Source organism: Branchiostoma floridae, chromosome 7, assembly GCF_000003815.2.
Source record: "Branchiostoma floridae strain S238N-H82 chromosome 7, Bfl_VNyyK, whole genome shotgun sequence".
In the NCBI taxonomy this organism is placed as follows: domain Eukaryota; kingdom Metazoa; phylum Chordata; class Leptocardii; order Amphioxiformes; family Branchiostomatidae; genus Branchiostoma; species Branchiostoma floridae.
The window spans coordinates 10,884,522-10,909,271 of record NC_049985.1 but is presented as its reverse complement, the minus strand read 5'-3'; the positions used below and the strand labels follow the sequence as shown (position 1 = coordinate 10,909,271).

General features: G+C 43.3%; 1 protein-coding gene across 2 annotated transcripts in view; it reads right to left on the bottom strand.

The window, feature by feature from the left end:
- Positions 1 to 10,073, bottom strand: part of LOC118419773 (nectin-4-like) — a 38,794-nt gene extending 28,721 nt beyond the window's left edge. Inside the window, exon 1 of one of the 2 annotated variants that reach the window (XM_035826360.1) lies at positions 8,596 to 10,073. In XM_035826360.1, coding sequence (XP_035682253.1) covers positions 8,596 to 8,674 — 79 coding nt within the window. In that variant the 5' untranslated portion in view covers positions 8,675 to 10,073. The remainder of the gene's footprint in view (positions 1 to 8,595) is intronic. The other variant, XM_035826358.1, reaches the window with a different exon arrangement.
- Between the last annotated feature and the right edge of the window lie 14,677 nt (positions 10,074 to 24,750).

The window sequence follows — 24,750 nt, the reverse complement described above, 5'->3', positions numbered from 1 at the left end:
ATGCTAGTTTCTAATCAATTATATGTTACAATGTATACCATTGTCGGGCGCGGGTTATAATTATTTGACTTCTTCTTTGAAGGCAACTGTGACACGTTCTGTATAATGATTGAATTTTGTGCTTTTGATAGAAATATAGTCTTTTGGTGATCTCCTAAATGGTAAACGCTCCGTGAAATTGTGGCAACTGTTTGAAATAATCTGTTTCTTTCGGCTTCATTGTGAATACACTGACTAATAAAATGCATTCATTGACCATCACATACTTACCTGTAAGCTACGCACGGCCAATGATAATGGAAACCTGGGATAATGTCAGGTAATTAGGTCGTCACGTCCCATAATTAATGCCGCACCGGCTTGTTTAGATGAACTCATTTCCGCTCTACAAAAGCCCCGTACATCATGTCACATCGTGCAGACTTGTAAAGCAAATAATGTCTACTGGCAACGCTTTCCAACTTTTGTATACATGTATGTCGATGCGATACTGAATATGATAAGGATACTAGTATATTGCTGTGAGTCAATGAAACGAAACGCAGGCTTGGCGCTTGCGATCGCATATGATATGTATATATTTCCTAATTTTCCATGACAGTGATGTTCACAAGGCTTATTTTCCAGGGGATAATTCCATGGCCCATAAGCTTAAGAAAGTATCACATTTAGCTTGGTAATGGAGTATATTTTACGACGTAAAGGCCAATAGAAGCTTGTTATTTCTTGCCCCATAACCCAGCTAGAACATCAAGCTATCTAACCGAACCTAAAAACAGATGTTATCCATTCACGTCATAAAGCAATACTCATCATGTGTCACATTAGCCAGAAACTGTAGATATCATGCTAAATAAGATAAGCTAATGCTATACGGCGGATCAAAGAAACGAGAGGCTCACTCTGTGCTTGCGATCGCATACGATATTCTTCATTTTCCACAACAGTGATGTTTACAAGTACGTCTTATTTTCCAGGGATAATTCCATGCTCCATAAGCTTAAGAAAATATCACATTCAGGTAAGTAATGAAGCATATTTAACGACGAAAAGGGTCACAAGAGCTTGTTATTTCACGCAGCAGTGCACGCCGAAAACTGCCTTAACTTAATGCAAATAGACGCACTCTGAATGTAAATACCATCTTTAGCGTGGAAAACACATTCGTGTTTTATCTTTCAAATATATGAAATAGTTATTACCTAATTTTTGGTAATGTTTGCGTTGCCCTTTCGTCAGATGAAGGGATCGCAGTTTGAGGAGGAAATTTATCGCGATTATAGTGGGTTGTGTCGCCGGGGGAGCGCTGTGCCGTTCCAGTTAGTTTCTCTGATGTTGACATGATGTTACTGAGCCTGTTACACGTTCCCCCTGGACCCGTATGTTTCATTTATGGCGCATGCTGCCAGTACACACACAACATTAATAGCTGTTAAACGTCTGGAAAGAAAAGGCTGATGAGGCCGTACGTGATCATTAGTAAAACGGTAAATTTTCTAGGCACAATTCCCCCATTTGCCCCGCGTACGGAGGCTTTGCTTTTTGTATGTCTGCTTGTCTTGTTATATTCTTGTGTGTTCGTAGTTATTTGAACACTCTGTCAGTAAAGTGGCAGGACGTGAGTGTGGAGAGAAGGTCACTGCAAAGGTCAGAGATGGTAGAACTAGTCGTTTATCTGACATTAAAAACCTAGACATTCCAGGTCAATGGAAGAGGCTACTCATTAACGGGGGGGGGGGGCATTGTTTTGGGTCTGTACGTTTGTATTTTTGCAGTATTGTATTTTCCATATGATAGCCACATTCACCTTTGAGCGACAAGAAGTGATCAATGGACACATGTCACCAAATGGTTAATTAATTAATTACAATTAAGATATACGAGAATTTCTAGATCACGGAGGCGTGATATCTTCGAACTCTTGTTTATCTTTACGTGAAAATAAGAATTTGAAATTATCAATAGCTGTTTACCATCTTTGAAAATGATGATTAGGCCATTCCTGATTGTTACTTGGCTTAATTAGCTTAAGAAACTAGTCCTTTTTCCAAAGTATCTGGATTGTTGTCAATATTGATTATTTTAGAAAGCCGTAGAACAAGTCATGATCGTAGAACGTATTCCAGGAGATGATTTCAATGTGATTAATAGTTTTGTTTATATAAGTTGAAAACCATAACAATAGCTATAGCCGTATAGGCATCAAACACCCCGGAAAAAGAATGTTGAGTCAGGGATTGATAATCGGCATGAAGCTGAATGTTCTGAAGACAAACCATTTTGCATTGTTTACAGTGTTGAAACGATACAGATAAGGGGGCGTTTATGTGTTTAATACGTCTGTATACACCGGTCAAACAAACGTCTCAAATTACAAAGATGCGCTCATCGTCTGAATGACGGAGCTGTGTCTGATTTACAAGTAATATGACAAATTTTCATAGAGCAATTCCTTTCATTTTTAGACAAATCTAGACGTTGCTTTTCTTCTTTATTTTTGTAATCCTTAAGTATTTGATGTTTTTTTCCTGATTCCATCGGTTAAACAAACCTGCCCAATTGAAAGGGACCGCAGGAGGTGTAGAGATTACACAATGAGCGCCAGGCCGACAGATCCGTCACCTAAGGTCCGGGGTTCGATTCCCACCGTCCCCGCGGCGACGTCACATCCCCTGAATAGCCCGCCGTACAAAGGAAGGCGCGGTTAATGATAGGTTTTTCCCGCCAGCTCCTCTCGAATGTGCGGCTGTTGAATAACGTGAAAAGGTCAGGCCTGCGGCGGCTTCATTCACGACTCCACCCACGGGAACCCGCAATCATCCCGGCGGCGAGGCTCACAAATGTGAAAATTAAAAGCCATCAGCGAGATGATTAGCTGTATCTCCGGCTTTATTAACCAAACACGTCAACGAGACGTCCTGTCCTCTCGGCGGTAATGATTTTCGATATTTTTAACCCGACCCTTGTCCTGTATTCCCTGTATTGTACTTTCGATATTCCGCAAAATGAATTTCAGTGAAACCTATACCCTTACAATAATCAGGCTTCAATGAAAAGTCCTTCGTTCTCAGAGAGCTTAAAAATGATTTTCGATATCTTTAACCCGACCCTCGTCCTGGATCGTACTTCTATTTTACACAAAATGAATTTCCAGTGAAAACTAGCCTTGCAATAATCCTTTTAACAAAAGGCGTCAATGAAAAGTCCTTCGTTCTCAGAGATATAGCTTTAAAACGATTTTCGATATTTTCAACCTGCGGTTCGAAGTTCGTTTTAAACGTGTTACTGTTTTTGTTTGTCAGTTTGGTCTTCTATGGATAGTAAACTTTTCTTTCAATATATTTTCATTATCTTATTTTATCAATTTCTACCATTCTTTAAGCAAAAAATAATGTCTACCTGGCTTTATGTACGCCTTGCAACGGCAATTCCGCTGAGACCTAATCTAGTGCGCCTCGTCTTGCTATATTTCCGCTCAAAGACAAATCAGTCATTCCTTCTCCGTGCCTGAAGAAATCTTGTTTTACAAGATTCTCCCTCTGCGATACGCGGTAATTAGTCATTTCTCTCCCCCCGGTGCCCCAGTGGAAACCCCAGCTCATAATAACGCTTCGCCTTCAGCAAACTTTGCAAATCAGTCATTTCTTCTCCGAGCCTCCCAGACAAGAAGTTGTGGCGTGTCGATGATTTAAGAACCAATTTGGCGCTAGTGGGGACCGGTATCTCCGCCGGCCGTCACGTGGTTACTTCCGATGGAGCCTGTACAGGCAAGATACACGATTCTAGTCTGCAAGCCAATGTATGGCTTCCACTTCTTTCCTATTTGTTTGTCTTTATATAAATCATAATATAGAGAATTTGTCTATATTTCTCCCGTTTCGTGATTGTGGTCGATGGTGTTACTGCCAAGATTTCTGAGTCACAGGCATGCGGGCATTGTCAGTACATGCCGGGGAGAACTGGGTACTTTGCCAAATTCAGGAACGTTCCAACAAGTTTGAATTAAGTCAGCTCCAGCTTACAATGACTTGAACTCTGGCCTGTGTTATGCTATCTCTGCTGTTGGGGGCTCGTTGGGCCTCTTCCCTGACCAGGGAGGGGCTGCTTGAGGCTCGGTTCAGTCAGGCTGTACCCATAAAAAAATACCCATAGCCACAAGTGTAATGTTATCTTTGAGGTGCCTGAAATTTCCCCAAACACGGGTTGACCGATAACTTTCTCTATATCTCTCGCTAGTGCAAGCCTAAGCCATACATGTATCTGTTTGGTAATTGGCTGCAGGTTCAACAGCGTTTGCTTTCGGGGCACGATTTCTCATGGACTACTCCTCATCCGCGTTGTCGGCGTAATCTCGTTACTGCGGACACTTGTAATCTTATTATCGACGTCCGATGAACCCCAGACACATGTTGGGCTGCTAACAAGTGCACAAATGGAAGTTTGAAGGACGCAGTGGTCTGTAAATAAGGCTGAGCAACTTGAAGCGTTTCGATGTTCCTGATTTGGTGATTACTACTTTCGAAGGCTTAGTTGGTCCGAGTTAAGAATCGATCAACGGAAAACTGAAGGATATGAGGTCGCACCTGCGACCTTCGTCGGAATGCATGACCGACTTTTTTTCTGACACGTAGCTTTACAAGTACGTGTGCTCAGGAGTGGGTTAAAAGGAATTTGCATTACACTGGGTTGACTGGCATTGCTACAGTCGTTGGAAACCATTGGAAAACTGAGCCTTAAGACGGAAATACAGCTACTACACGAAGGTCGTCATAATTTCTTATTCTATCGGCAACAAATTTACCCCTGTAAGTATGCCTCTCATTATAGTTAAATTGTATCTTGTTGTCTCTGCATATGTCTGTTATGTCTGTTATCAGTGACCTGTACCTAGCCAATCGAGGCATGAATGTACAATAAAGGTTTTCAATTTCAATTTCATTATAAGTAAAGTAGGTAAGGCTTGGTACAATACAGGCCCGATAGACTCGCTGCACGGAAATACAACTACTACAAGAAAATCATCATCATTTCCTATTCCATCGGCAGCAAACATTACGTACTGCTGGAAGACTGATTCTAAGTAAGGGAAGTAAGGCAGTATACAATATACAGACCCGGTGGACTCGCTACACGAAAATACAACTACTACAAGAAGAAGAAGATCATCATCATTCCCTAATTCCATCGGCAACAAATATTACGTACTCCTTTAAGTCTGATTCTAAGTAGGAAAGGCAATGTAACATACAATGTAGTTCTGGTGGGTTCGCTGTACGGAAATACGACTACAACAAGAAGATCATCATCATTTCCTATTTACTGGCAACAAATATTACAGCAGATCTCAGTCTGTTCCCGCGGGGTCCCGCACAAATCCCACCCAGCTCACTAACTCGCCGGCTTCCCGAAAACCGCGGCGTTTTACGATGAGGTGATCAGGCCGGGTCCCGGGCAGGCTCTCCCGCCAGCGCGTCCTGATATCACGCCAGAGATATCCAATTTATTTTCTAATCCCCAGAACAAGATGTAATCTGGCTGGCGGATTTAGCGGTACATTCCGGTAGATATCGGAGCTAACGGCCGCTGAACTTTCACCTCAAGCTGTTTAACCATCCGGAAAACCCACAAACAGATGCTGTCTGCTCACAACATATGGTTTTGAATTACATGTGTCCGAAAACTATATAACTTGCTTAACGCACGGTCTATTCCAACTACTATCAGGATAAGAACGACTTTTCTAACACACATAAACAAGAAGCTGAAGCTCTCATACCTCCGTAGAATATTTTATCGCAAATTTATTCACAGAATATAACACAACAAGATATAATGTGACCACACATTATATGCTCATATCGTATATGTCATCCTCGGGTTCATGTCTTTTGGCTCTGTGCCAACGCACACTTTCTGTTAACCTGTCGAAAAAATCTCAACGAAGGCCAGCTCAACCATTGCATCCTGCCAGTCCCCGATCACAACTCAGCATGAGAACAAACTTGGACCCGAGCCAACGGGAGGAAACTCGCACACACACCAATACAAACAAACAGACAAACAAGCAAACGGACCGAAAACCGTACCTTTGTTTTACGGAGGTAACAAATGCTGTGACGTTTTCGGCTTACATCATAAGGCAATAAACATTATGAGTTAGATTGGCCCGAAATACATATAAATCTGCTTAGATTGCACGCGGTGAATTCTATTGAACCCTCAGCTCAAGTCGTTTTACCGCCAATCTAAAAACTGATGTATTTTACACCCACCATAAACAAATACACATTATGAGTTATATGGAGCCAGAAATGTATAAAACTTCAATCGAGGTCATTTCTGAATAATATTCAGCAAGCCGTGGCTTGTTCAAAAGCTGTTTGACCACAACGTGAAAAATATTTTCAAATGTATCATAAAACAAACAATACATATTTGTTACACAGGATGCAAAGCACAATTGTAACTGCCATCCAGCTATTTCAAATATAAAACTAAAATTTTTAAATGAGTCATAAAACAATACAAGTTATTATAGGGCCCCCAAATGAATAAATCGTTGCTGCCTGAATCGTGATGAATTCGGATTAATATTCAGAAAGGCGGTCAAGTGTCAGGATACAATGTATTGTATTCATCCGATGTTCAACATATAATTGACAGACATGCGTGACTCACAAAGGTGAACGCCCTGCCTTCCGTATACGTCATAAAACAATAAACATCATTCGGGTGAGCCAGAAATATTTGTAAACAAAACTTTCTTCCATTCGCTATGAAATTCTTATTGATGTTATGAAATTGTTTATGAGGACACAGTGTATCGTGGATGAAGGTTAGATATTCAGGTAATAAGATACGCCCCAAAGCAGTTAATCAAGCACCTGGATATGATTTTGGAAACTCGCTCCAACAAGATTCCTCCAGTGTCATTGACGAACGTCTGACCGTTTCCAAAATCATACCCAGTTGTTTGAGTAACTGTTTTAGGCGACACAGTGTATCATTTCACGGCGGTGTCAGGAACCCACCGGCCCAAATTACGGCAGCTCATCGCCGTGCAATTACGACAGTGCGTGACTGAACAAAAGGTGGTCGGGCGGCGCGCGGAGGTGGTGCTTTGTTACTGTCCCGCACGGACCAGTTCAATATTTCATTTTACCCTTCTAATCCCCGCGCCAGGTCAAAGCTCGCCGTACGGACGGGGTTTAAGGGATCATTTCTCCGCTCCTCAAATCCCTATCGGACAATATTGTAAACCGAACCCCGTCCGTAAAGACTGCCAAGCAATCGGCGGAGCACAAAAAGACGAAACCTGAAGTAGAGAATGGAGAGTCGGGGTATGGAGAGGGGAAAGGTCTCCGTACAGTTGGCGTGATGGATGTGTTTAACCATTCATAAGCAATGGTTACGAGTAATGGCCGACTGGAGAATAGGATATTATCGATTATATCTTTGATATATTTGCAATATTCTATTTCTCATTTTGGTCAGGATTAACTACAGGGGCACGAGATACGGGAACACATAAATCTGCTCTTATACTGTTATGTGTATGCACCATTTTTGTATACATGTATATATGAGAGCGATAGATATTCTCTCTGAGATAAATGAAAATTGCAACTGGCAAATAGTTTTCAACACGTCTTATGCTACCTAATGTGTATTTTATGCACATACTTATAGAGCTAATAGGTACAAGATGCTAAGTAATAAGACACTTGTATCATCTATCAAAACATCTCAAAGAAAGAAGACGACTGGGAAAGAAAAGAGCCCCAGGAATCTAGCAAATCGTCTTACACGCCTGCTGTGCTTTCTAAATGTTGACATAGACTAGCAGATTTTCAGGTGTACTAGGTTCGCGCTTTGGAATCCCTCCGTGCTAAGAGACTACGCAATTTCACCCATGACTGTAGGCATTTCCCTGTTAGTTCTCTTTTGGCGGGAAGGTAGCAGGAGTGGGGCGTTATTACATAGGAAAGGTGGCAGATGGGAGCAGGTATTTACCGGCTCGTGGGGCGTCGCAAGGCGGCGGATAATTAAAGGGCAGCGCGGAGGTACCGTCCCTCCCGGGTCTCACCCCCACTCCCCCCGGCAATTTCACTGTCAGCTCGTTTCTATACACGCGCTACGGAGGGCCAAACCCTCCAATACACTCTTCTGTGCGCGGGAAATATAGCAGAAAGCGGGCAAGTAGTGTGACTAATGTTCTGACTATGGGCGCCAAGTTGTCCTTCTCCGTCCGCTATCTCCGCTGGCTTATCAATCTCCCATTTGACCAAATTTCTACTATTCTTCAACCCCCTAAAAGGAGACTGTACGAGACTACCAACCAAATGTAGCGACATTGCCAATCGTGTCACCCTCTACCCTGACCCAGTTCTGAAATTAAACTTGTAACGTGTTGTACGGGTCAGGAATTTCGTGCGGCAGGAAAGCGCGGTTGACGTGTCTCCGGTAGAGACGGGGTCGGCGTTGGGTGATGTGCCGCCGGCCCAGACACCGTCCACACAGCCCGGTGTCTCCTCTCATAGATCACGCTATGGGAAACTATAGAATGAAAGGGAAATATTATCTGGTTTCACTTACCTACAGACAGCAGGAGCACGACACACAGAGTAGCAACCGCCCTTAGGTTCTCCATGTTGAATCGCACCGACAACATCATGTGGAATATCTCCTCACCACACGTACGTTCTCTGCACACAACACGCGCTGACGTCGACGTCTCTCCCAGAAATAACCGCGCTGTAGCGTACCGTTAGGCTCCTCACGATAACTAGGAGCGCCCGCTGAGTCCAGGACAACCGATTCGCGACGCCGGGTGCCCCTCGTTCAATCAGCCCAACTGTGGGGAGAAACTATAAGAAAAGAAGCCGTCTCGCTTCGGGAGAAGGAGAAATTATACCGCTTGGTCCCCTTCACTCAGCGCAGCGAACTGGGTGGGCGCGCTGATCACAGATAGCGGATTGTTTCCGTCAACAGCAGGAAAATATCCCGACCAAAACTTCAACTTCACTCACGTAGTCTTGAATTATAACTGTGTCCGCTCACAGCTCCGGTGTTAGAATTTATCTTGTAAGTGAAGAATTATGGAAGGTTGGCATTGTAATTTCCGAGCGGATATAAGAACGCTAAATCATATTTGCCAGACAAACGAGCCATGTTGGTCCTCTCTGACACCTTCCCATCCATTACAAGTACTTGTTGTGTCAACTGTCAAAAGCGTAATGTCTTCGACACGCCCTTTAAGAAGTAGTCGAGTTAACACTTTCAAGTAGTCCTGCACAGTCTTGGCAAGACGCTACCACCTCCTTACTCCGGTACGACTTGTTCCAAGAATTGGTCTTAAGACACGTCCGTATGGTCGGCAAGAAATACGAGAAGAACCCAACAGAAATGGCGAGTCGATAGACTTTTGGAATTTCCTGAAAGCCAGACGTAGTTCAGGACAGAGTCAAGCGGGAGTCCAGTGAAAAAGCGTCCGGCCCAGTCCTGGAGTGGAGCAGAAAGAAACGGTACATCTTGCGTCACGTCGCACGCAAAGGAACGTTCCACTTCACCAGGGGGAGGGGAAGGGCTCCGTCACAACGCCGGCCACACATTCTAAGTCCATAAACACGCCGTCGGCGTCCTGACGACCCCCTTGAGAATGCGTGGCTCTGACTTGAAATTGATGATGCAGAATATTTCCTTGGGTTGAGCCAGAGGTATTTCGGGCGTTGAGCGATACGCATTAAACCCGGCACAATACTAGAAAATTCCTAGCTTCTGGTTGCCCTTGGCAACCCGTCCGAACACGAATCGGAACAAAAGGCTCACCTTGCTGAGCCGGAGGCGTTTCCGTGTCGGTATGGTGTCCATGAATTTTGCATGCCTCCCAGCCAGGCGGCAAGACGGGCATTCCTCCGTATTACAACTGGCAGCCTATAGGGCGAAATACGGCCACTGAGTTAAATCTCATCATCTCCCAAACGCGGCCGGCAAATCCCTGCCTTATAGCTTCATCATACTCCCGGGGCCGGTCGGCCCATCGACCGCCGCGGAGAGAGAAATACGGCAGCCTTCGCAGCCAAGCCACTGCCAGCTTTATTATAAAAGGGCGCCAGCGCGTGTGATACCCGATATCAGGCCGTTGACCGACATGATACTAAAAAGTCCGCACGGTTCAGCGCATTTATTTGTAAGGAGCGCGTTTCTTCCTACAGCAGGGTTAGCGCTAATGGCGCGGAAACTTTATCAATTTCCCCAGGCCGAGACTTGCCTACAAACCCCGCCTCATACACAACAAGCAGGGACTAGATGTGGCGCTACAGCGCTCCCTGTACATGCATTACCTTGTAACAGGCGGCCTTGATTAATTGTACATCGAAAACGTGTCGTTTTTTCCTCAAGTGACTCAACCCTCCCAACAGTATAGTGAATTGGGCATGGGAAAGCCAGAGAGCGTTACGGTTTTAATATCCGCATATCTGCTTGGAGAATAACTGTACTTCCGGCCCCTATACATGCCATAGCTAATAACAGACTGTCTTGATGAATTGTACATCAACAAGGGAGTGTCCCGTGTCGACTGTGCCCGCAGTTTCGCACGCAAGATCAGGTATTGGGCAGAACTACGCCTTGTGGAACGATCGCACCGTTATATGATTGCTAGTATATGACTGATAGGTATGGGAGCCTCAACCACAGGCCTTGGCTACGACAGGTGTTTTCGATAATGCCATGTTTTCTAATTTTTGCTAAAGTGGAGGTATTTCTTTGGTGTTTGTCCGTAATTGTTTAAATAGAGTGACAGGATGTGAATAGGGGATGGTTAAACCGGAGACTGGCAGGATGGGAAGGATGGCTTGCATGGCCCATGGCGAGCGTTGCTAGGCACGCCGGGGACAGAAACGGGAAGTTAGGTCAAAGGTCCCAAAATAGGTTTGAAAGGCTATCTCATTTCCTGTCTTCACTTTCCTGATATGTTGCCGGATGGGAGCCAGTAGAAATTGCATAGACGGAATCAGCGAGAAGTTCGCCTAAAAATCTTTGATTTCCTGTTACGTACTGTTTTCTGGCAGAATGTAGCTTATTACCTACTTGTAACCTACTATCTGGGACTTCTCGTTGGTTTTGCATTCCCTTAGTGGCGTTTTGTGCGAATCACTATTCCTGGTTTGTTTACCCCTGCCTTCAACAACATCTCTTACTGCTGCCTTTGGGCCAATGTCGTCAATGTCAATTACAGGAAACAGAAAGCGATCTGTAAAAACCGTAACATCACATCGCCAGCCGTAGCCAGGCCTGCTGTGGAGGCTAGTGGGAGGGGAGAAGTAATAAGTCAGTCCTCATAGAGACATCACGGCGGATCGAAATGGAATATTGATTCGGGTGGAGGGTGATTTTCTCCTTTGTGTGTCTCTTGTGTGTGATCAGTGAAGGGACTAACGCCTGCCTCATGCCAGCGGAACGGGAGGCTTCAAGCAGACGTCGGGGCGGGACATCTTTGTTGATTATTTGCAAAAAAAGTGAACAAACAAAAATTTGAAGATGTCATACCTTGGAGTTTTTTTATAATTTTTGTGAGAAAATATAGAAATGCTCCACTCTCGGGCACTTGCCATCCTCGGGTTCCTGACTTCTATTCTTGTTCACTCTCTACGGCAGCAATTACAAACCGTTAGCACCCACGTCACCAAGACAAACAAAGAAACAGACCGAAAAGAATACCTCCATAAAGAAGGCTCATCATAAATTCAAGTTAATCGCACATGGACATAACGCTGACGGTCGTTGTAAAACACCTTATCAAGACAACGATGTTTTTTAGGGAAACTGTGCCTGAAGCAAAAGGGTCACTCCCATCTGACATTTCTGTTTTTATATTTCATTATTTATTGGTTTGTTTTAGACAATCCTGCTCGTAAAAAAAGATAGGCATAACATAAAAATCTACATAAACGAACAGATGGACACAGAACACGCTGCCACGGTGGTTGGTATTTTTAGCTGCAATTTACATGATTCTATAGTGATTAAGCGAAATATTATTTACTTCCAAAAGTTGTTAAAAAGGTTACAACCTAACAAAAGTAAGAGTAGACCATACGTTGACGATTTTTGCGGAGTAAAAACTCTGTTCTTCACAAAATGTACATCCTGACTGAGTAGTTACTATCTAACGGTCGTGTCACAATGTGCGCCACCTAGCGGGAGTAATGAAGTTCATAACTATCAGCCTGGTAGGATTAAGTTATTAAGAATTATCGAACTTCAGATTCTCTGTCAATCTCAAAACATGTCGGCATAACACATTAAGTTTGTGTCGACCATCATTCAGACAATTTCTGCGTACTTCACTTAAATGAATTAAGACGATGCATTTTTGAAAACCACTAAATTATCAATATCAACATTGATCAATAGCGTTTGTCGATAAGGGAACAAACTTTCCTCAAATTTCTTCTGCAGTTTTGGCCGTCTGACAACCAGTGCACGAATGAGAAGACTGTGATGATGTGTGGGTCTTCAGCACAGCCACAGGACCGGCAAACCCATCTCCGGTAAGTCATATCATTCAGGTTGGTGAATGACCGAATAACAAAGTTCTTTCTCCACAAACAAGGAGTCACATAACAGCTGACATTTTGGTGACCGTATGTTACCTTTGTAATGGCAATAATCATCTGCCACCTTCATCATTATTGCCATGAAGAAGATGAACTTTGCTTTTCAAAAACTCGTATTTTAGTTCCTCTAATGCTACTCTTACGTACTTTCACCTAGAAGTTTTATGTTAACAAATATCTCGCAGAAGATCCAACCAAATGTATGTTTCTGTATTTCACATCACGATGGGCAGATTCAGTTTCCTTAGAATAATATGCAACGCCACAAGATCCGAAATCTTGTTTTACCAGCAGTGTTTTACTAAACATTAATTCCGTGTGCACGGTGAGATAGACGTTTACACGCTTACTAATGCATGTATTCCGCCGCCCGTCTGCCGTCCCGCGTTACCGTCTGGAGGCTGAGATTACGGCCCGCCGCACCGCCCATCCCTGCAGCCGACACCTATTTGGAAACAGGCTCATAAGAGGCTTTGCGGGCGACATTACCGTCTGAGCGAAACTCGGCGATAAACCCTTTGTCATACCCGTATTAGCGGAGGATGATTTCGTCGAGTTTCTTGTTACGAGGGGATATTCTGTGCATCGCCTAAATCCGACGGGATTGGGAATAGCACCACGGCGATGATAAGCGTGGCATTATGGTCTTATTCCAAACGACCGGTTGAATGGTGGTCTACTACACTGCACGGCTCGTAACCTTTTGTGACGGCGGTGTTTAGAGTCGCACTGAAAGATATCTGAGCCTCGAACGTATTGTGGGTGTCCGCTACAAACGGTATTTGGAATCCCCTCTGCGGTGACAAAGTTGAAAATTACGGTCCTTACATACAAGCCTTCAGAAATAAAAGTATCCCTTATATGGAGACAACCCGTATGAGACTATTTTTCAGTCATGTGGTTTCTTCCTAGGTCCGAAAGTGATTTGCAAAAGGTAAACTTTTGCATCCATATGTGAACTTCGTTTCACGTGCAGAAATTCAAAGTATTTTGTCTTAAAAGCCCATCCTTATTATACAAGTGAAGGCAGGTATTATGCAAAGAAGGACGATTACCACTGTTGGTTATTGAAATGGTTTCGTCTTTACCTTTGGATATAGTGAATACCTAGATTCTTCTGAAATAGATGTCGATATATCATGCTACAAGTAGTTATCACATGACCGAAAGTGCGCTTTGCATGTACTGTCTACGATCAGACACATGTATATGGCTTGTCTTTGGTGTCCTTTGCGCGTTGGTGTGCAGACACAAATAGGCCTGCGGCAACTTGTGAATTCCGATGCCTCTCTCATAATGATAAATCTCTTCTGGAGTTTGATGGACATTCAGTGGACTGCCCAGGTCCAGTAATGGCCACCCGCCGTCACCCAGATTGCCATCACCGCGCCACCGCTATCACTGACCCCGGCACCGAGATGATGGCACAGCCGAGCAATTTCCTCCGGGGTCGCCGCCACAACTCACCAAGGCAGGGCACTGACGTCTAGATTAAACTCCGAGCAGATGTAAGAAATCTCCAGGCAGATCCCAAGGCGCCATAAGATAACATAAAATAATACACGCCCCTATGCCGGCTTCACTCCTCTACCAGCTCTTGATACTATCTTATGCTACCGTAGGATGTACTTGGATATTAGATGTAAGACTCTTTTGGTGGTGTACCTTTCTCTCCATTAGATTAATCTCTCAGGCAAACACTTAGTATTATCGTTGACGTTCAAAAAGAAGTACTCAGCAAGAAACACCTTTAAGCTCACCTTAAACCATTCATAAAACTTTTTAAGGTAAAGCCGAGTTATGAAACATAACCTTCACACATACTTTAGGGTATGATTAAAGATAAGATTTGACGCATTGACGCCTCGGCCGAAGCCCCACATCTGCTTTGAGGTTACGGGTATATTTACTCCAATACGTCAATGAAGGTTCGACATCCAGTTAAAAAGATACGCCAAATAGCAATTACTCAAGCAACTGGATTGGAAACGGCCAGACGTGTCAGGCAGAATCCACTACCTTTCGTCTGTGACACTGACAGTATTTACTCCAATATTCTGCCCTTAAAAACCCGGCTTGCAAGCAGTAGAGGTGGCGTTATTTCCCCCAAGAGCGTTGTATCTGGTGGGTTCATGAGAACTGGCCAATGGTAGATGTGGCAAAATACACAAGCTGTGCATGTGGCAAAATACACAATACGCAATACACTTAAAATATTTCTTTTTCTTTATCCGGAAGATATAGCGTCTTTTCTTTTGGAACCGAAGCGCATTTGAAATATCGGTAACCAAGCCTTATGCAAGATTATTTCCTCGAATCAATTCACGAGCTTTTCGATGCCTTGCCTAAGAACTAGTACTCCTAAGTATTCATTTTCTTCCAGTCAAGAAATATTTCTTCTTTGTCCATTGGGAGCAATATATATTTATTGTTATCAATAACTCAGTCATGCGAAAAGGCATAAAAATGCCTTAATATGCCGCACACTTGTCGAAGTCTTTCTTGCAACAAATAGATAAACGTGTTACTACGTGGTATAACAGCGTAGCCGCAGTGTTAACTAGTTTGTACTTCCTTTTCCCACCTCCAATTAAAATCGACAGTCAAACGTATTTGAGCTCTTATAAAGATTTTGAGCATCATGTTCGGGCGATCGTTACCTGTACACAGCGCGGACCGAGTCTAACTCCCCTGGCGCTCTGAGAATCGATGGACGCCGGAAAACCTTTCTGATAACTCCTCTTCGTCAATGTCCAGAATACATTGTACGTGAATCGCTAGCATCAATCTTCTCATTGCACTGTGGATCTGGTTATGAGGCCGCTCGAGTTATCTGTGTTATATTACTGCCACAATGTGGACTAAACACACGTAAGAAACCACAGAATAAGCGGAAGAGAAAAATGGCTCGAGGTTGTAACAAACGATAGACATGTTTTCAGATGCTAATATCATGCCTGTTTAAGTGCTATAGTATGGTTTCAGAATTTGAATCCACGTAAACTATGTAATAGCTGGGTTATGTATAGCTTCAATAATGCCTACTCGGCTGAGCTCGATGCTCCAGAGACTATGGAATTCGTAGGATAAGAAGTACATGTAAAGAGAACGCCTTAGGGTACATACACCAAACGATGGGCAGGTAGATACTAACATGCCTTGTTACTCTGCAGTGATGGAGTATCATCTTTCAGGAATTTGTATCCTCGTGAACTGAGATATCCGTTATATACGATATATCCAGCACCACTTAAGAATCCACAGCATATTACTGAAGAGCAAAAGCACATAACTGATTATATCGCCTGGAGGTGCGGCTAATGGTGGTCTTGTACTGAGATACTAAAATGCTTTGTAATTTTGCAGTGATGGAATGTCTGACTGGAATTCGTATTAAGTTAGATTGCGTGATATCTATGTAACATTGCTGTAATGCTCACTCAGTATCGCTCAGTAAACTTCGAAGTCCATAGAAAAATAGGCAAAGAAATGTATGACTGAAGATAGCCTGGGGTGGCCCTGTAAGATGCTAACATGATAGTTTTTCATCCTGGATTGATGATGGAGTACTGGGCCGGAATACGGAAAGGAAAAAAAAATTCCGTGATGGATGGCGGTAGGGACGCCCCCTACTCAGGGCAGAGGTCATCGGGAGGACTAACCGCAGGGATTGACCGCTGTTGATTAAAGGAAAGTAGAAGAACGCCGTGGTTAACGAAGGGTTTTATCAGGGGAACGTGAAGAGAAGATGCAAATAGCACGACAATAATGGTGGTGAAGATTCAGCTTTATTCCGGACGATTTAGCATTTTACACCATACCGTATGACATGTTTCACTACTTCAGCATCGCAAACATTACTGCAGGTCTTACACATTTGACTTATACAATACGATATGCAGGAAATTGTTAACACCAGGACGCGTGTAATTTTTAGAAAAAAGATTTTATGGTACAACTTCAACCCTGAGGAATGCAAGACAGTTTTCTGAGTAATTTTGGAAGTATTGCCGGCGTTCTGTCTCAGAGGAAAATAGTTCACTAGATCATCTCTTGAAATGTCGTGGATGTATGTTGTATTGCGTTCAGCTGTACTGTGTCAGAGATGTCTGTCGTATATCCCTGTAGATGGACGGTTCTGTCATAGCCTGCGCATGCTAAAAATCGACCAAAAAAGCATACCTACTTTGTGACAGACGAGATAAAACTACAGACGTGTTTGTCTAAAACTGAAAAATTGGAATTGCCCAGAACAGACGTGTTATTTACGACTGTTCCCCTTTCCTGGAGGCATGAGTGAGCTCTATATTTTATCAGCTGGATCGCTGTCATAAAAAGAAAAGTTGTTTACAGCGCCGGGCCGCCGCTGAATGGCTGGCGGTGGGTTTCAACTCCGGCTCGGTAATGGAAGCGCCGAGGGGAGGGTCAGGTAGAGATATGGAACCTGGGAAATAAGACATGATATTATCAGGCTATAAATCAGCTATTCCCTCTGCTCCACAGCCTAAGCTATACGCCAGTCTGGATATATATCTTGCCTTATGCGGTACGTACTTAACGGGTAACCGTAGGCTACACGACAGGCTCTACTTCGGGCGGCGTTTCATCGCGGCATTTTCGACATTCTTTATGATTTTGACGTAACCTAATACAAATACGTATAATGATACGTTTATTGCAAGTTCTTGCCCGATGGCTAATTGTAAGTGACAAAAAAATGACAAATAAACAAACAAATTACTATAGTCTAAACTCTAACCTAAACTGTGATTTATTGGGTTTGACTCTTTTTTGAGACAGTGGAAGATAAGGTCAAGTACTGTTGCTCCATAGTCCAAACTATATCCTAGATATTATGTGGTTTGTTGTCACTGTATGGATCACAATTAAGTTGTGGAACATATTCTGTTAGCCTCCAAAACGACATTGTACAGTCGCTGTGGTGTTATAGGCTATGTCAAAGTACTGGTCTCTGCTTTCTAGCAGTGTTCTTATTAATCTCCAATCTCACAATCTTTTTCATTCCACACATGACATGCTCACATCCACGTAATCATCCTCGGCATCGATCCTGACTGGTGACATGTCTCAACTTTCACTTCCTGTCAGCCTGCCGAAGAAATTTGCACACAGGTCAGCCAAACCTTCGCATCCTGCCAGTCTCTGGTAAGAACTTAGCCCGAGAACAAACTTAGACCCGTGCCAGCGGGAACAAACTTGCACACATGACGACAAACAAACAAACAAACAAACACCCACAATATACTAACAACAAAAAAGTCATATCAGAGACCCTCCTCCCCTGCAGCAGGTCTCTAATGGAGGCTACATTTCCGTCTCGTCAGCGGTAACGAGCTCAGTACGGCCGCCACACCATCGATTTACACGTCGTGCGCTGGATCTGTTACGCCTTCATTTCCCCATGCGTCTCGTGTGAGAGCGATGTCCCATCAAATCTCTACAAGCTGCGCACTGCCCGACCAAATAAATCGTTACCAGCCGCAGGTCTGGACGCACATATACGGTGTGATATATATTGTGTACAAGATCTTCTTTTTGGTACACTTGAACAAGGCTTGTGAGACTATTGAGGTTAGCCACTGGAGGCCGCGACCGCATAACGGCCCCTGAGTGACCAGAGATTTGACAGATCGCTCAAAGAATTCCATAGACAAAGGGCTGATTTGCTTTACGTTTTGTGTGGATGTTGTCTTTTAAATAAAACTTTTACACCTTGTATCAAGTTCCAGTTAGAATCCAAGGGTTACACAGATTTTATGTTTGTCGCTGTACGGTTGCGCAGCGATTGCTTTCCAGTGAAAAGGCACTTTAAGGCTACAAGTAAACAAATGAGTGATGGGGTGAGGCACGAAGAAAATATTTACAGTAGGCCAGAAGGACATTTCAGCTTTTCTTTCATTATGCAGTACTTTAATACGATGGGGCACCTCTGGTCAATAAACAGCTCAATTTACGGCTGAATAAAAGTTCATAACTTGAACTATGCGGCTCCAGATGTCTTTCTGAGGGATGACTGCAGTGTGCAAGCTGCCGGTAGCTTGAGGGATGAATCTACTCTACTATATACTATATAACTCAATTTACGATGGCTATAAAGAAGTAAGAGTAATAAAAGTATAAAAAAAGTATAGAAAAGTAAGAGTTACCCAGGGTAACAGTTTATCGAGCAAAAATTCAGTATTTCCAAATTTCATCCAGTTGCTTGACCAACTATATGTAGATAATCTTTATTGACACGACAAAAGCACAGCGGCTTTCGTAAGGTCTACATGTATAACAACTACTTATAGTACAACTAAACACACATATATGGATATCTATAGGTATGAACAAATCAACATATAGGGACTAGCATGTCATTTACACTATTGCTTCTACTGTATAGACATTCTTGGATATATTTGCCTATATGTTACCTTGCATGTTGTTTTTACCTGGCTATCTTATCTTCATCGTAATAAACTAAGAGACTTTTAGTGTGGGTTCCATGTTAAGTGCACTTTATTCTTGGCGCCATGATTAGTGGTGAGTTCTATTGATCCCGGTTTGTGCTGATCCAGTGATTGATGTCCTTGTTTGAAGAGTTAACGGTTTCGTAATAACTAAGGTAAAGACATTTCTAACGCTAGTTCACCTTTATCCACATGGCAACCTATATCCGTTGTTTACACAAACGAGATATTTAGAGATATGTAATCTACGCGAACGTTGGTTTCAAATTGCAATATTTTCATAGCATTCCAGTCCGAAACACTCGTCCGTTGGCTTGATACCTGTAAATGCTCCGATGTACAACGAATAAAGGTTACTCCGCGAATTAAGGCGAACCAGCGTTACACAGTTCTGGGCAAGTCGTTCTCTCATTTGTTTTTGATTTGCACAATGAGTATAATTGTGTGTTCGTGGCACTAGTCGTTTTCTATCATTTACGGTTATGGGAACAAAATAATAAAATTGAATTTCCCAAATCTTGCATAATGTCTTTTCTTCGTTGACTCTACAGGACGTAAAACAAGAACAAACACTCTAATCGGGTTAGTGATATTCCCGTACATACTAAATCTAAACAACATAGAAACATTCTTTCAAACATAGCACATAACGTTACAGCAAAAGTCTTTTAACAAGTCCGTACGCGTAATCGTCGAACGCTCCATTCATTCTGTAATCGGTGGCTCTACTTTTTCATACTTATGGCTCCCATTGAACGTTTTCACACATGCATCAAGTCAGCAGCTCGCATGAGGTGTCGGCTGTGTAAAGGCATTCATAATACTGTATAGGCGCGGTGAGGTACAGGTATTCCCTTCAAACCCATAATCGCTTTGTTACGGCCTTATCAGCGCTTCCGCACACCTCCAGGTAAGGCCCCTGAGACCGCCTGACGAGCTGCCTGCTGATTTCTAAATCCCCGTGGAGACCCCTGAGCCCTCGCGCTGTCGCGACCGTTGAGTCTTCAATTCTAGACCCAGGTATTTTGTAGGGGAAAGAATTAACTATGACACTGTGAAGACAGCGAATTCATAGGAGGACACGTCGACATAGAAGAGGATCACAGAAACGCTGCTCAATGTAGAGCGAAACGGGAAATCAGAGTGTTAGTCTCTGACAAGGTGACAATTAATGTGAGGAAACGTGAAAGAAATTGGCGCGTAACGCTTCTTATCATCGCATTGTCTTAATCCTTCCAAGAAAATTGCCTCAGTCATGGGACGTTAGCATATAATGTAGCAGCTGGAAACCGCTAGGAAGTACGCGTGAGTTGTTTGAAAAAACAAGTTAGATCAAAATCGTTTCTTACGAATAATGAAACATGCGAAACATGAAACAAAACTACATGTTAGAATGTAGATCAAACTGTTAAACGAAACTCGTCACAGCTATCATTTGTTTATGAATGGTCTGAAATTTGCGGCTCTACACGGTACACATGATGGCATTTCAGCACCAAGGAAGTGCCCTAAGTCTATCATAGGGGTGTCGAAACAAAGGGGTTTTGGAGCATGAAATGTCAGAACATAGGTGTTGCAACATGGTGTGTTCGAACAAGGGTGTCGGGACATATAGGTGTTGGAACTTGGGATGTCGGAATGCAGGAATATTAGAACGTGGGGTGTCTAAACATTCTGTTGCTGGAACTCGGGGTGTTGGAACATATGGAGTATTGGAACATAGGAGTGTGGGGACATGGGGTGTTGGAACATAGGGGTGTCGGATCATGAGTGTTGGAACACGGGGTGTTGGAACATAGGGGTGTCGGATCATGAGAGTTGGAACACGGGGTGTTGGAACATAGGGGTGTCGGAACATGTGGTGTCGGAACATGGGGTGTCGGAACATAGGGGTGTCGGAATATAGGGGTGTCGGAATATAGGGGTGTTGGATCTTGGGATGTTTGAACATAGGGGTGTCGGATATAGGGGTGTTGGATCTTGGGATGTTTGAACATAGGGGTGTCGGAACATGGGGTGTTGGAACATGTGGTGTCGGAACATGGGGTGTCGGAACATAGGGGTGTCGGAACATAGGGGTGTCGGAACATAGGGGTGTCGGAATATAGGGTGTCGGAATATAGGGGTGTTGGATCTTGGGATGTTTGAACATAGGGGTGTTGAAACTTGGGGTATCGGAATATAGGGATGTTGAAACATAGAGTGTTAGAGTATAGGGTGTCGGAACATGGGTGTCAAAATATAGGGGTGTCGGAATATAGGGCTGTCGGAATATAGGGCTGTCGGAATATAGGGCTGTCGGAACACAGGACTTTCCCCGAATGCCAGTGTCCCGCAATATACTTTTGAACATCGACCACGGCCACATTAACGTTAACGTCTCGCAAAGATACCTCCCACCCATTTTACCAACGTGTGATGAGTTGCCACTAAACTTTTGAAGACAGATTGTCTTTATTAACATGGACACAATTTTTACGTCCTCTCCGACCAATTTTCCATCACCGCCCGCGGCAGTTGTAGAGTCATTACCACAGAATCTCCTCAGCGATCAGACAGCGAATGAGCTAAAACCATTAACTCTCCATGATTGACAACTAAGCCGACGATCTATGAAGGGATTGATGGTCCAACTGGGTCAACAGAATGGACTGATTGAATCTGCTATACCGGGCGCTTGTGTGGGAAACTAGAGTATCTCAGAGTAGGACATATCTTGACATCTAACGTTATATATGCTTTATAGGATACGCCTACTTTGAAGTGAAATGGTTTTGCACTATATATCATCGGATCATGTTGTATCATCTCACCATGGTAGTCTATGTCTGGCTTGCCTTTGCTTTCAAAATGTTCAAATGACAAGCTTTGATCATGAGCTATCGTAATATGTAGTCATCAAAGAAGATTTCAGTGAAGTGCAGGTTTTATCTTGTTTCGTTCAAATGTATTCCGGATAGAGATAGACTGTGCACTGAAAAAAGCCTTTTTCCCTCTTTATATATGTCTCCATGAATTCTATCTTTTGGACAAGAGCTAGTTGCCGATAATGCACCTTTACGATATGATACCTGCAAATGAAATGAAGTTTCAGAGTTTTAGTAAGCTGTGAGATAAACATAATTCTAAATGTGATCTGCCAGCCTCGTCGTGTTTTTTTCGTCGTGGTTACGTCAGAAATCTGAACAAATGAAGCTTATATTTGTTGACATTCCATTATGGCAAGTACAGGGTATGACTCAACGCTACACAGTGGTTCTCTCTTGTGCCAAATCCTCCTAAAGCCACACATGCCTCCTCGCATTACACGATGGTAATACATGAATACTGCGGGAGATTAATATGGTGTTAGAGTCATTCAATATGGCCATTGTCTAGCCAAACGCGTTCCAATTTCCCCAAAATATAATATCCGTCGGCAGAAAAAATCGATATGATGAGAGATATGACAAGATGATATTTTGCGGAGAGTGAAATTAATCCTCCAGACTAACCGCGTCCATATCAAGTAGGCAAGATGGCGGCCCGGGCGCCATTTTAAATCCCATCAGGCGCCGGGGCATGAAAGATGCCTAACTTTGACAGCGACACCGTCCAGCCTGGTAAGCATTCTCGTTTGGCTCTATTAAAGATCATGGCTTTTTCTTGTAACTTATGTTTCCATCTGGCTGATTACTTCTCAATTCTGATTAACTGATTACTTCTCAATTCTGATTAATGCCTTGAGTAAAGTAATTGAAATCAAGCCGGTAGAATTTCCCCGGTGTGCTCTAATGATCTTAGCGGACGGGCACCGCATAGTAGAGATACCGGGGCGCTCCCGATGGAATGGTTACCAGGATAACAGTATAAGGCGTGTCTCCTCTTTCCGCGCTATGTTTGTACACACTACGGTATACATACATCGCAAACTGGGTCATTTCTCTGGGGGGTCCGATAAAAGAGAAACTGCAGACCTGGCGACGTTTGAAAAGACCTCGTAAAATGTTCTATTATCTTGCTTCACAGAATCAGTTATTTTGCACGTTAAATAATTTAACTTCGCTGCACTCCATATGCGACGTGAAAAGTAAGGTTATTACCTTCTGTGCGTACCTATCGATAATCCTATAAATTAATTTGTGCCTGAATGTCTCAGCACCGAAATCCATAGCTGGACATCGTTACATTTACTACTGCTTAATTGATACATTGTAAATGTGTACACTTTGTACGAGCTGCTTTAATGTGGCTCAAACAGGTTGGCTCGTTTTTAACGACAGCCGGAGTGCCAACATCGGCGTTTTCATTGATCTCTGAGCAGATGTACGACTCCCTGGTCTTGCAGCATACCATACAACGTTCTAGGGGCGAATAAGCGGGTTAATGGTTTCAACTGCGCATGATGTCAAGTTGAACGCCCGCAAGACAAGCAAAGCACTGTTTACAAATTTGATGTCTTCACATTTGACACAATACCCATGATGCAGTTCTGTGCATGCGCAGTTGGAGCCATGAATCCTCTTATTTCGCTGCAAACGGGTGTGATAAGAGAAATTCACTCGCATCAAGAGACATCTACGGAGAGCTGGGAAAAGACGGAACGCTTTCATGCTAAAAATTGTATCAAATCATTCACAAACGAAATTTCCAGACATTAGTATCATCTTCAATTGACCCAATATGACCTGGAATGTCTGTAGATGAACAATCCCCGCTAGCTTGGGGTAAAATTATTTTAACCTCCAAGTCGACCTTTACAGTTGCCATCATCATCCACAGTGCTGTATTCAAATAATTACGGACTCACAAGAACACAAACATTCAGACACACTGAAAATAAGTTGTCTGTAAACAGAGGCAAATATCGCAATGTAAATAAATCTCCATGGCGTTATGTAATCCTGCAAGTAACGTGACTGACACTTCGATTTTGCCTTTCCTAGGCTTACGACGTGGCACGGCTTTCTGTCTCTACTTATTTAGTCTGATTGATGTATGACAGAAGTATTGAGCCTTACAAAAGGAAGACGAATAAGTCTTCGACTAAAGTCAAGCTAACAGAATTATAATTTCACAAAGAATGTTTATATATAACTCTAAGACTCGCGCGAATGTTTAACGTTAGCGATGTACTGTAACGTACCATATCTCTTTTGACACATGGCAGGCCAAAAAGATAAAGGCGAATCTAAATCAGAAAAGAAATCAAAACAGCGACTATCGCATACATTTTAGATACCCCTAGACCTGTAGTGTTGCTTCGTCGTAGACATCGCGGCATATGCGTACTGCCACCATTCATGCACACCTCATAAGGATAAGACATTTCCTTACATACTAGTATCTGTTGAATGACGTGGTCACTACAGCCATACAGATGTAGCTCTTTACAGCCTGATCCGGCCATCAATCAAGTGACGCACAAATATCTGTGGAACTTTGGGAAATTGAGCGCAGGGTTTCGTACGACCTCCTTATCTGTAACCACGCCATCAATTCAGCGTACCGGCACTCCAGTACGCAAAGCCTCGCCCGCGGCCGTTACATTATACTTCACCCTGCCTGCAGTGCCAGAGGCTCTGGTAAACCGGGCTGAGGTTTTCATTCTTGTAGGCGTGGCCTCTTACCAGCTGTCAGCCCATCACACAAGCGACTTACCTGAAAAATCGGCTATT